This window comes from Python bivittatus, unplaced genomic scaffold (assembly GCF_059951505.1).
Source record: "Python bivittatus isolate LINGU-HERP-01145 unplaced genomic scaffold, Pbiv_v1 ctg000590_np1212, whole genome shotgun sequence".
Taxonomy (NCBI): domain Eukaryota; kingdom Metazoa; phylum Chordata; class Lepidosauria; order Squamata; family Pythonidae; genus Python; species Python bivittatus.
Genome location: NW_028277086.1, coordinates 9,122,549 through 9,136,495, shown reverse-complemented (window position 1 = coordinate 9,136,495; position 13,947 = coordinate 9,122,549). Strand labels below are relative to the sequence as shown.

The 13,947-nt window shown below is 38.5% G+C and overlaps 1 protein-coding gene across 1 annotated transcript in view; it reads right to left on the bottom strand.

Annotated features, from left to right (window-relative positions):
- DNAAF11 (dynein axonemal assembly factor 11) overlaps nt 1-13,947 on the bottom strand; it is a 42,611-nt gene that overhangs the window by 16,364 nt on the left and 12,300 nt on the right. The window contains exons 7-10 of the mRNA XM_025165346.2: nt 11,751-11,828; nt 8,906-8,971; nt 7,036-7,105; nt 4,833-4,928 (exon numbers count right to left, since the gene is read on the bottom strand). Of these exons, the coding sequence (XP_025021114.1) occupies nt 4,833-4,928; nt 7,036-7,105; nt 8,906-8,971; nt 11,751-11,828 (310 nt within the window). The remainder of the gene's footprint in view (nt 1-4,832; nt 4,929-7,035; nt 7,106-8,905; nt 8,972-11,750; nt 11,829-13,947) is intronic.

Here is a 13,947-nt window from a genome sequence, read left to right as displayed (position 1 = left end):
TATGGGGCAGCGTTTCCTGTATTTTTTTTTAAAGATCTGGATCAATAAACTACTTGGATTGACCACATTCTCTATTTGGATTGGATACAACTTGATGACTGAACAACAACAACAATTGACCACATTCTCTATTTGGATACCTGTATACGAGGATCCTTATTTTCAACTTGTTGGCTTTCTTGGCTACCCGCTGTATTCTCAGGAATCTTCTCAAGCACCAGAGTTCAAAAGAGCCAATAGTCTTGCTATCCAGTTTCTTCAAGGTCCAACTTTGGCTTCATTCCATAGAGTATCACAGGTAGAATCATTGTCTGCAGAATTCTGATTTTTCTAGGTATAGATACATCATGGCATCTGAATAGCTCTTCTAAGACTTTCACTGCTACTCTACCAAGGGCTAGTGGCATATTTCTTGCCTGCTTGTTCATTTATTGATCCTAAAAGAGAAAAGTTACCTACTACTTTGACAATTTTAAGGGTGGTTCCTGTTCCTGTTGTGATTAGTTTGGTCTTCTTTATATTTAATATTAGTCCCATTTTTAAATGGTGGTCCTTAACTTTCATTGGCAGAGGTTGCATGTTATTCACATTTTGAGCTATTACAGTAGTACAAGTAGTCCTGGTTTAGTGACCACAGTTGGGACCTGCAACTTGATCATTAAATGAAGCAGTCACTAAGTGAAACTGTGCCTGCGCTTATGATCTTACTTCAGCTTTCCTTTGCTTTACAGACCTGTGAAGGTCGTAAATATGAGGACTGGTCACAAAGTTACTTTTTCATCACAGTTGTAACTGAATGGTTGCTAAACGAGGCAGTCGCTAAATGAGGACTATCTATATCATTATCATAGGGCAGGTTATTGATGTTTGTTCCTTCAGTTTTAAAACCATGCTCATCTTCTTCCAATCTAGCTTCCCTCAATATATATTCAGCATGTAGGTTGCATAAATAAGGGGAGAGTATACATTCTTGGCTACTCCTTGTCAGCATGGAACAAGTGTGTTCTGCCATGTTTCTGCCCTGTGTATAAGTTTTGCATGAGGATAAAAAGATGTTCTGGGATTCCCATTTTCCTAAGGACATTTCACAGCTTGACATGGCTGACACAATCAAAGGCCTTTCTTACTGAAGCATATATTGATTTATTTTTGGTATTCTTTGACCTTCTCAATTATCCAGCATGCATCAGTAATAACGTCTCTTATTCCTTGGCTTTTCTGTAGGAGTAAGACTGTGCTAGAAATCATAATGTCCAGATTAAAATCTCACCCCTGTTAAAAATTCAGCTGATTTTGCAAAGCAGCCTCTCTGCCTATTTTTTTTCCATTTTAACATCATCCCTTTTGAACACTAAGCTCAACTGTAAGTTCAACAAGCTTGTAGTAAAAATGGGACCACAAGAATGTAGAAGAAAATACCAGCATGCTTGGGGGAGTCTAGATTGAAAGCACAAAAAAAAAACCTTTAATAATTAAGCTGGCCACAAATGGCCTTTCAAAACACTCCTTAAAATGGGCAGAAAAAACCACATTGACAATTTCTTCCCTGGAAGGAGAAATTCTTCAGTGATTTCTCAAAGGCAAAGCCCCATGAGAGTTGTTCCCTCACAAAACCTCCCCTTGGGATTTATGCATTTGGCATATTTTCTGGGTGGAAAACAATACATGTACCCCATGATAGTACAGAAAAAATGGAATAAGCTTCCTTCTACATGTGAAAAGAATATAAATCAACAACTATTTTAATATTCAATTCATTTGTCACAAATCTTTAAAATATCTGCAAGGATTCTAAAAGTTCACAACCATTTCCAAAAGTGCTATTCTGAAACTAATAGACACAGATTTTAAATGAAATTTGTTTTGGAGAAGTGGATGTTGCTCAAATGAATAAAATTCAGGCACGGTTCCAGCCATTGATGAGGCTGCAAACCTGTCATTGCAGATGCACTATCTGAATTAATAAGAGACCTAGCAAGACAAAACAGATGGTGAAAACTGAAGGAAATTGGCTACATGTAATTTGGATATGGAATCACATTTCTGAAAATGTTCAAGAACAAATTCAAAAAAAGGAAGGAAGGAAGGAAGGAAGGAAGGAAGGAAGGAAGGAAGGAAGGAAGGAAGGAAGGAAGGAAGGAAGGAAGGAAGGAAGGAGCAGCAAAGGAGCACACAATGCTATAATATCTTCTGTCAGCACGGGGGGGGGGGGAGGGGAGCAATCTAAGGCCCCCAGGCAGCACGGGGCCTCCTGCTGCTTTTTTCCATGCCCAGAGCCCTCGCCAACTACAATGACCCAAAACCAAAATCAATGGTAGGTTTTCTAGCATTTTCAGATAGGAAACATGAAAACTGTACAGTAAACCCTAAAACAGACTTAACACAATTAAAAAAACACCTCTCCCCTACTAGAGAAAAAAACCCTGTTAAGGGCAGCCCTGGTCATCAAAAGATAGCCAATACTGGAGTTTTCACATGCTAGCAAGGTTATGCTCAAAATCCTACAAGCTAGGCTTCAGCAATACATGAACCGAGAACTACCGGATGTACAAGCTGGGTTTCGAAGAGGCAGAGGAACTAGAGACCAAATTGCCAACATTCGCTGGATCATGGAGAAAGCACGAGAGTTCCAGAAAAATATCTACTTCTGCTTCATTGACTATGCAAAAGCCTTTGATTGTGTGGATCACAACAAACTGTGGCAAATTCTTAAAGAGATGGGAGTACCAGACCACCTTACCTGTCTCCTGAGAAATCTGTATGCGGGCCAAGAAGCAACAGTTAGAACCGGTCATGGAACAACCGATTGGTTCAAAATAGGGAAAGGTGTACGACAAGGCTGTATACTGTCACCCTGCTTATTTAACCTATATGCAGAGTACATCATGAGAAATGCCAGGCTGGAAGAATCACAAGCCGGAATTAAGATTGCAGGGAGAATCATCAACAACCTCAGATATGCAGACGATACCACCCTCATGGCAGAAAGTGAAGAAGAACTAAAGAGCCTCTTGATGAGGGTGAAAGAGGAGAGTGCAAAAGCTGGCTTGAAACTCAACATTAAAAAAACTAAGATCATGGCATCTGGACCCATCAATTCCTGGCAAATAGAAGGGGTAGAAATGGAAGCAGTAACAGACTTCATTTATCTGGGCTCCAAGATCACCGCAGACGGAGACTGCAGCCATGAAATTAAAAGACGCTTGCTCCTTGGGAGGAAAGCTATGGCAAGCCTAGATAGCATATTAAACAGCAGAGACGTCACCTTGCCGACAAAGATCCGCATAGTCAAAGCTATGGTTTTTCCAGTAGTAATGTATGGCTGTGAGAGCTGGACCATAAAGAAGGCCGAGCGCCGAAGAATTGATGCCTTTGAACTGTGGTGCTGGAGAAGACTCTTGAGAGTCCCCTGGACTGCTAGGAGGTCAAACCAGTCAATCTTAAAGGAAATCAACCCTGATTGCTCATTGGAAGGATCGATAATGAAGCTCAAGCTCAGATACTTTGGTCACCTAATGCGAAGAGAGATCTCTTTGGAGAAGACCCTGATGCTGGGAAAGATTGAAGGCAAAAGGAGAAGATGACGGCAGAGGATGAGATGGTTAGATAGCATCACTGAAGCAATGAGCATGAAACTGAGCAAACTCAGGGAGGCTGTGAAGGACAGGAAGGCCTGGCGCAATATGGTTCATGGGGTCACGAAGAGTCGGACACGACTTAACGACTAAACAACAACAACACTGGAGTTTACAGTAAGCCATGTGGGATGGGGAGTGGAAAGAGAAGAATAGCATTTTGATCCATCAGCCTTGCAGGAAATCATCCAGGAGAGAAAAATATTAATGGCCTACTGGATTCTCGGCCTTCATCAGGAACACTGTTGACCTTTCCTACTATTCACCAAATACTCACTTAGACATTATACTATGAAGTATCTGAACGTTTCCCATCCCTGAATTAACAGAATAAAAAACAGGACAAGTGGTAGAACAAGTGTTATGCAGCCATTAAAACCCACAAAGGGAGCCAGCTTGGTGCAGTGGTTAAAGGCACCAAGGTAGAAACTGGGAGCCCATGAGTTCTAATCCTGCCTTCAGCATGGAAGCCAGCTGGGTGAATAGTCCTTTTTTAAGTTTTATGAAATTTAAAATGATTTATGAAATTTAAAGGCACCTCTTGAAGCCTTCCAGTGATGAAGAGGATCACAAAGAGGATCCTGCCTTTTTTATTGTGTCATACATGATAAAATAGTAAGTCAAATCAACCAAACTGTGCTCTGTGATGTTCAGAAATTATGCTCCCAATGATTTCTCTGGCTAGCTTATCTTTTGGGCAAAAGACCATAATTACAGGGGGAGACAATCATTCAGTGGTATTACACTTCTTTGGTATCCAAAAACTTCTCAAACAGAGTCCCTGGTATCTGCATTTCTGAGAACCACTCCTCCACAACTAGTTCATTGAAATTATCAGACACCAACAACCCTACACTAGGAATGCAAAATTACAACTTTTCAAAGACAATTGTGTGAAATGGCCTCAATATTCCAGGAAAGACTGGTAGAATATCAAACGAGCACTGCAGTCTTCCAGGCAAAGAATAGAGGTATCCTCTCAGAAAAGACCTGAATTGGCAGGGTCCTATATTGCATATAAAATCTCCCAGGTGAGATATGGGTCAGGCTTGGCCATTACATTAGAGAAGATCCTACAACAGGTATGAGAACTTCAGTCTCCCAAAAGAAACTTGCAGAGTAAGTAAGAAGGATGTTTGGGTAAATAGGTCAAAGTTTAAACTGCACTTTAATATCTCTGTTAAATATTTGTCCCACCTTTGGTATGTTGATAACCAAATGTCCAGTAGTCTGAGATCTTCTAGCAATGCTGCTATCTGGCTTCACTTCTTCAGGAAGCACAAGTTGAAATACCTTTAAAAAAATCAAACATATCAACAAGTGTTAGCCCTTTGAGGTAGCTCAGACAAGAAGCACAACCATGAGTACTAACTCTATCTTATTGTAAAGTTACATTAACAGAAGCTTGCAAGTCTGAAAGTACCCTCCCATCCCTTACTTTTACTCTCCCAAAACTAGGGAGGGTCCCTTCTGAGACGCTTTCTCCATCCCCCTCCTTCGGGCCCAGATTTCGTTTATCAGATTGTTGTCTAGGCTACAGGTGTTCTTCTTGTCTCCCAAGGTCATTCCCATATACCATTACAACAATGGACTATGCTAGCATGCTTTGACACAGAAATAATTCAAAAACCTTAAATTTGTTAAGGTTAGTTTGGAGGGGTTATGATGATGCAACATATCAATGCAAGGTGGATGGCCATAGTGACAGCAGCAATGAGTGCATTATTGGAAGATCTGAAGGACCAGGTTGGGGACAGAGTATTCTGAAGAAAATCTGAGTGGTTGCTAACACTCAATACCAACTTGATGGCACATAATCAATCAATCAACAATAAAAAAAATTGTGACCCAATTAGAAAATAATTAATAATATGAATAACATGACTTTAATCCAAGAGGATTTATGGAATTATACTCTCTGATGGCATAAATGAATGCCATTTTAATCAGGTGATTTGCACCTTAAAGAATTTTAATTTACACCCTAAGTAGAATGTGTATGTGCATGTGGGGGAAAGAGAGAGATGCAGATAGATAAGGCAAGATAAGACAGTCCCACAAACACATGGACAAGGATTTCTTCTGTGTTGTCACTGAAAAGTGTGATTTTTCTATTCTAAAAGTTACAATGTGTGCTTAAGATATTAAGATACAATGAGAATAATTATGTTAGTCCATTTTAGTTGGAAAATAATTATATGGACATGTCCATGAAATCACCAGGAAATGAAGTTGATTCGAAGGAGAAATTTCATTTTTAATTTTTACTCTGCTTTTAATAATATCATAGTACTAGGATTTTTAAAACCGAAAATGAAAGAAGTGTAATCTAGAAGGGTTAAAGCAAACATAGTAGGAGAGGGAGGGAGGCTCTGGTCTACTATGAATTTCACCTTTGAAGATTAATACTTTTCTCAGTTAACTTCAGAGAAAGCTTTTTAAAAAATATTAGATAAAATTATATTTAACAGGAAGCAAATGAAGTATGTTATGCCTGTATTAAGATCTAGGTACTGACTTGCGGGTGTGATTCTTTGAAGCATTATCTGTGAACTCAGACAAATGGATTGGGAACCCACTTCTCTGCAACCTTCCAGAGTTTCAAACATTATTAGGATCATGTTCCTTCCATTTACCATACCTCTCTACACACAGTTTCTGAGACCATCACAGCATATCTTGGAAACAAAAGCTGGATGAGACTGAAGCAATACCCCTTAGAAATTAAGTCTGAGGCCTGATGAGTTCAAGCATCCAGACTGGGGAGCAAAAAAATGTGCTGAGACTAGAACAAGTGCACCCAAAATGACATGCTTCTTCATGAGACAAATCTGTGGTAATCTCCATGAAAGCTAGCAGTTTCAGACTAAGACACCAGAAGGATATACCTGGGCCTGCCTTTCCTTCTCTACTACCACCACCATCTTGATGGTCTGCGTGGGCAAGTGTGTTGAAGGCAATTGCTTGTCCATGACCTGACTTGCATTGGGTTTCACTTCTTTTTGCTTTGTAACCTCTGCAAATTTCCCTCACTGTTTAGCTGCATGCTGCTCCCTACTCTGAATGCAGCTTTGTCCCCTCTATCCATCAGCTCTGCTCTGCCTGGTACCCTCAAAATTGCTTGGACCATAACTGTCATAGGCTTCACACAATGCTGACTAGTGCATTTGAGGAGTCACAAACTGACACATCTGGAAGGCCCCAGGAAAAGAAAGACTGTTGTACATGATGATCATCTCTCCTCCTCTTAGATGTCTTTCTTACAACCAAGCAGGGTCAGAATAACAAAGCCGGCCTCCTTACATCCCAAAAGAAAGGCCAACATCATAAAGTGAAAACAAATCCAAATGAAATAGGCTTTAAAAAAAGACTCAAAGCAACAACAACAAAGAATACTAACCTTTCCTTTGATCATTACCCGGACATAAGTAGGCTGTACATCAACATTGAGGAAGGAGATGTCCAGATGTCTGAGAGAGAGGGGGGCAGCATTAAGTTTAGCAGTTCTCTGTTCCCTCTGTTCCCATCAAAAAGCAGAGTGACACACAGGTACATCATTCAGAAGATTGTGTGCAACCTGTATCTAATACAACCTTTATTTATTGCAAGATTATTTTTTTGCCACTCAGTCCTTAAGAAAACTAATAGTCTCAATCCCCCTTTTTCTTCTGACCCACTGAAAATAATAAACATCTTTACTTTTGATGATACTCTACAATTTGCAACAACAAAGAGTCCAGAAACCCCATATTATGATGGTGAAGATTTTATACTGAGACAAGAGTAGCGAGGAGAAATAGGAGCCCAGAGATCATACATGATCCCCATAAAAGAAACTGGTACAGGAGGGGTGCCCACTGCGGGGAGGGCCAACACTGTCAAAATGGAGGGTGAAACCAAATGATTTAAGCCCCACTCCTTTTTAACATGGATTGTATGCATCACTCTCATGTAAAAAGGGGTGGGGTTTAATTGCTCTGGTTGTGCCCACTATTTTGATGCTGTTGATTCCCACCTCTGCAGACACCTTTGTGCCACAGCCTTCATGCAGAGAGAAATGTCTGATTTCTATCCTGCTATTTTCTCACTCAAAAACTGTCACCTACTTACATACATGCATGGGACTAATTCACCCACTATCCTATGCCCAAGTTTTATTTAACTATAAACCATAAAACAGAAACCTACTAACTGGATGGGTTCACACACAACACACACAACCATAACAACGGTTGGCTAGTTTGTGTTTCTGTGTGCCATGCAAACCTAGAAAATTGGATTGATTCCATATGTTGCATTAAGACAGCCAACGGCTGAAATGTTAGCTTGTGTAACAGTGAACCTGATCAACACGTAAGATGAGTACAGCTGTTGTAACAAACCTGCTGATGAAGTTCTGCTCATTAGTCTATTGGACAAACAGATAAAAGGGGATAGGATTTCCACACTTTTTGTTTTTTTTTAAGTTACCAGGAGGGGTATGAGTTTGACTGGAGTGGTAGCAATACTGTTTGTTAACCTCATTAGATGTAAATGCTCCTTCTTCTCCCCCAATACTGGCATATGTCTTAGGAAAAAAAAGTAGAATACAATCACTTTGTAGAGTTTATTCTAATCCATGTGATCATTTTAATCCCATTCTCTGGTTTATATGAAAAAATTCTGTCAGCTCAAAATGAATATTGTACAGCTTGACAAAGGGCAGAAAAGAGCAACATAATTATAAGCATGAGTCTGCTTCCCCAAAGGAAAGATTAAGTCACTGGGTTTGGGGACTTAAGAAAATGAGCAAGGTATACAAGAACCTGCACAATATGGTAAATGTTGATATACCTTTTTATTTCTCCCTTCCTGTATTATATCTTGAGTCATCCACTGCAACTAAATGTTGGGAGACAGAAGACTGAGAAAGGGAAATAATTTTTTAAACAGTGCACAGTTAAATTCTGGAAGGGGCTGCTACCTACTGTACCCACTGAGATAAAGGGGATTAGACAAATTCATGGAGGACTGGGCTATCATGGCTACTAGTCCTGACAGTATCAAAGACCTCATGCCTAAACATGGATTGCTAGTGACAACAGCATAAGGGAGAGATGGTTGAGCTTCCTGAATACTTTTCCCAGATTACAGCATGCTGGACTAGATGTTGGTCCAACCCAGCAGGGCGTTTCTTATACTCTTCGGCTGTGAATGAACAGCCAAATCAAAATCGACATGCCTCCCGAAACAATCTCAGCAAAGGAGCAAATAAAACAAATCCTTCTGACCTGTAAACAGCGAGATCCAGGATGAACTGGTTGTTTTCATTGTCATCTTCCAAGGAGAAAGGAAGCCTAGCAATAACAGCAGCAAGGTCTGCACATTATAAACTGGACTGGATGAAGTGCAGTATCAAAACTTCAAATGATTGTGGTTTTATTATTCAAGATGACATGATCTAGCAGTTAGCAAGATACACATGCTTCCCAAAATAGGTTTGCAAAATCTAAAAACCCAATAATGTTAAAATCTACGGCTGTTTTTAAGTTGAAACATGATGGGATGCTTGACATAAGGTCCATGTAATTCAAAGCTACACATTTGCGCTGAAAGAGAGACACCTACTGGCAAAAAACTGATTAAGTGGGCTAATCTTAGTATTATTATCCATGCATCTTCCCTCCCTCCCTCCCTCCCTCCCTCTCATTAGGTAGATAATACAGAACAAATGTCTTTGGAGCTTAATTTTTTTAAAAGAAAGTCCTGGTTAGAAAACACTATCTAACCCTGCACTAGATCTGAGCTATTCTAGTTTCTAGACAAGGGCTCTATTGTCTTACCATCACTTGCTACTAAGGGATGAAATTTAAGAGCTCCGATTTACAAAGCACGGCCCCTTCCTAGAGCTGTTCTGAACTGTTTCAATTTTCAGAATGTATTTATTTAATTTCTTATGTGGGTAAAATATGGCCCTTGGGTGGACAAAACATCAATATGAGAAAAATGGCACTGACTGAACCAACATAGTCTGGTGATTCAGATGTTGGAATAGGACCCAAGGATACCCACATTCAAGCCCACTTCAGCTATGGAAGCTTGCTAGATGACTTAGAGCCAGTCATTCTCTTAGCCCAACCTAATCTCACAGGGTTACTGTTGTGCAAAAAAATCATAGAAGAGAGTGCTGGGTATGCTGTTCCTAGAGGGAAGGGGTGCTATAAGGACAAGTGACCACACTATGTACAAAATCCACAGTCATATACAGTATTGCACCTGCATAGCCTTAGGGAAATCAATTGTTCCTCGTTTCTCCCCTCCTTATTTGGAAAAAGTATTTGGAAAAAAATAACCTATTTTACAGAATGGATAGATGGATGAATAGAAGATAACTCTCTCAACAAAGTAATGGGTTACTTCTATGCAAATGTTTTCCTAGAGAAAAGCACAGTACAGAATTTGGATGTTTTAAAAACTTTGGTTTTTTAAGGTTACAAAGGTATTTATATTTACTATCCCAAATTGTATGTGCACCTGATTTTCAGTATTTATTTCTCAGAGTTGGAGGGACTAGGTCTTTTCTCCTTTTTTCTTTTTAACATTTTGTTGCTGTACTGTGCAAATTAGCAAAAAAGCAAAGGAAAGCAAAACCCACAGTATTTTATATGCAAACAAGCTAAATGATATTATTACCATGGCTGATCTTATCTCTGTAATTCAAAAATTTAACATGAATTTAAACATCTCCATGAATGCTAGAGAATTTTAAAATGTTACTGTCAAGTTAAATGAAACTGGTGGGCAGCTTGACAGTTATTACCTTTGATTCGGCATAGCTCGATTTCAAAGTTAACTGCTATGTGACCTGGAATGTTTAAGGAAAATATCCAAAGCTTTCTTTAGCACAGAAAATTAGTTGAATGATTCTCTTGATTACATATAGATGGAAAATGGATTGTGATCGAACACATAAACCTAACTTGACATCCAATGATTATATGGGACACAAAGTTTTGCAGCACTGAGTAATTAGAAATGAGTGAATTGACATTTTTCAGAGATCAAATTACATATATAAATCCCCAAAATCTATTTTCCACTTGAACTTGATCATCAGAATCAAATGCATGAATTAGAAAAACATGAGGCAAACCTCTGTATTTATTTATTACAATATTTGTATAGTACCTCAAACACCAGACTCCAGATGGTTTACAATCAATAAAAGCACGAACAGCCTAAGATTCCATAAAATAAAAACATTCCTAAATAATTCCTTGAGGCATGTTCTGGCAATATATTTTTAAATTGTGTAATTTATATGCAAGTGTGATAATCATAGGAATTAATAAGCTAGCATCAAGGAACACAAAATAATTGATAATCATTAATCTAGTTTGTATAAATAACTGAATTTTTTTTGGTTGAAAATTGCATTTTGTTTAATTTTTTTTTCCTTAACAATGTGGTGTTTGAGAGAAAGAAAAAAATATTCATGAAGGCCATGGGAAGGGAAAGATCAAAGACTTTCCTGTAGCAAGGGGAACAAAAATTCACCCCATTTTTTAAAGTAATTGAAATCATATTTACAGTAAATGAAACACATTTGAAAGATATCTGAGCCATATATAAAACATACAGTAAATTACCCAGAAAAACACTTTGAGTATAACAAATAATGCATTTTTTCTTCCACCATATCGGACAGAGTATAGAGTTCAGTAGCATCCAGAGGGGAGGGCTGAAAAAAAGTCAAGGTGGTGGTCATGAGCACGTGATCAAAGTCCTGCTTCTTGAACCTATGTGCAATGTTGACACACATATACAAAAGGGTTAGGGCTTTGATCATGCAGTTATGGCCACCATCTTGATATTTTGGAGCTCTGAAACAAATGCTCAATATCTAAACATGGGGCGGGGAGGGAATTGGAAAAATGTGATATTTTCCTCCTCGTCTAGGCTATTAAACTTTAGCATCTATTTTGTTCCTAGGAAACAACTAACATGTTATATTATTTATTAGTTCTTTAAAAAAACTGTAGAGTGCTAGAGACCACCTGCAGCCCCAGGCAGTGGGTTGCCCACCCTTTATTTAACCAATTCAAATGGTTCATGAATTATATCTTTTTTACATACTTGGCTTCATTTACATTTAAAACTCTTCCTTCTGGGGTGATCAAAGTGCGCAGAGGCTTCTCTTTGTTTCTTCGTTCTCTATTAAAAAAGCAAAACATTTTTTTTTTTTTTAGTTTTGATACATTTTGCATTCTTATCCTTTCTGCAAGGTAGCAAAAACAGTAGCAGCAAGATGACCAAGCCTTGAACTAACTCTTAAGACACATAAACAATGTCCCATTTACTTTAATGTGCTGAGAAAATACTGATGTGATTCCTTCAGGTACAATCAAGGCAATGATAATGGCTCCTTCAGTTCATCTGATCCCTAGCTACCAAATGCTTATCTAAACAGAGATGTTTTCTTGTCTATTGCAACGCTTCTCTAATGTTTGGTACTGCAAAGGTGTAGTTTAATATTAATTTATAAAATAATGCATGAAGAATCAGCGTGTTTGAGATCTTGTTATTATAATATTCAGGTTCTTCATTATGCCATACATATCATAAAATATAAATATAATAAAACAAACCTTGCTCTGTGGATACTATTGTTATGAAGACCTTCTGGTTGATCCTAATGTTACTGAGCTATTAGAAAAAATGCTTTCCATGAACAGTAGATTTCTGGCTTGTGGGATCTATTTTAATCTTTAGTAAAATCAGATACCCATGCAGCTGAAGTCTGGTCCATAACAGAACTGAAGCTGAACTATGGCTTAGTAGGTTATGTGAATCCAGTCAACTGCAGTGTATTCACTAAACCACAGTTGAACAACTTAGCGCAAGCTACAGATTCAGTCATTAACTTCTCAGGGAGAAATGGCAGCTGTTTCAGAAAAGATTCTAGAGATAGGGCTTCTGGTGATGTAGCTTTGCAGCAGTTCACAATCTCCCTGCTCCTCATGAAATAAACATTAAAATAAGCCATTGGATTAGATACAGACTTAGGTATTAATGTTTTCTCTCCCCCATCATAAGAACAAAGGGAAACACCTTAGCATCTCCTATGAGAAATACTTTACTAATTATGTCCATGTAGCATTGCCAGAATGCTTCTGCTATTACATAGTCCAGAGGCCTTTTTATGAACAAGGAAGGACTGTTTCGTTGCTTCTATTCTGCATGACAATGTTGGAGATGGCTCATGTTGGCCTCCTACGCAGAAAATCTTTAAACATTCTCCCATCCTTATATTTCATCATGCATACGCATGATGGAGAAGCAGCTTATAGTTCATGGTCAGAACATTGTTTGGTACACAAAACATCCCAAATGTAATGTTTATTTAATGTATTTATTACAATCATATCCCACCAGAATCAGAATCGATTCTCAGCAGTTTACAATATCACGTAGGAAAATTAAAATATGCATAGTAAAAATTAAAATAAAAATTAGAAACAGTTAAAACAAAATCACCCCCCTCCAATTAACCAATAAAAAATAAAAAGAATGTTTCACTATCTATGTTAGCAAGTTACAGGTTTGAAAAGAAAATGTATCTCCGCTGTGTGTGTGTGTGTGTGCACACATACGTGCCCTTGTGTATCTACCTTCAAATAAATCCTGTTTTTTTGGCAACATTTTTTAGAAGTGGTTTGTCACCGCCTTCTTCCTAGAACTAAGAGGGAGTGACTAGTCCAAAATCATACTACTGCCTAGAATTCATGGTCTCTTGGTTTCTAGCCTAGTACCTCTAACTACTACATCAAAGTGGATCTCACCTTTGCATTAGATATATGTAAATATGCATTTATTCCATCACAAAGTTCAGCTGATCAGATTCTGCCTACATGCTGGCTATGCCAACATATTCTTTGCTATATAAGATCCGGTCATGGTGAATCCTGTGGCATACTGTACATCTGAGAAAAATCTGAACTTTGACCCTGCTCATTGTTGCTTTCTGCTAGGGAATCACCTGTTAGCTCTGACTTCTGTGTAACAAGCCTTCACCACCTTGTTTTAATCATTTTTCTGTCCAGCTTGTTCTGTCCCCACCACTTCTACAATTGCAGACATCTTGCAGTATTTATACTAATATATTGATGTCAACCCTAAAAAGTAGACCAGATCTGGAATCTGACTCCACTTGAAGGCTAGAATTTTATGCTTTATTGAGCTAGGCTATAGTAACTGAATCTTGCAAGTCTGCTTTTGTGTTACCTTCATTCCCTCTGTAATGGCTTCTGAATATTCAGTTTAAGGCTATCTC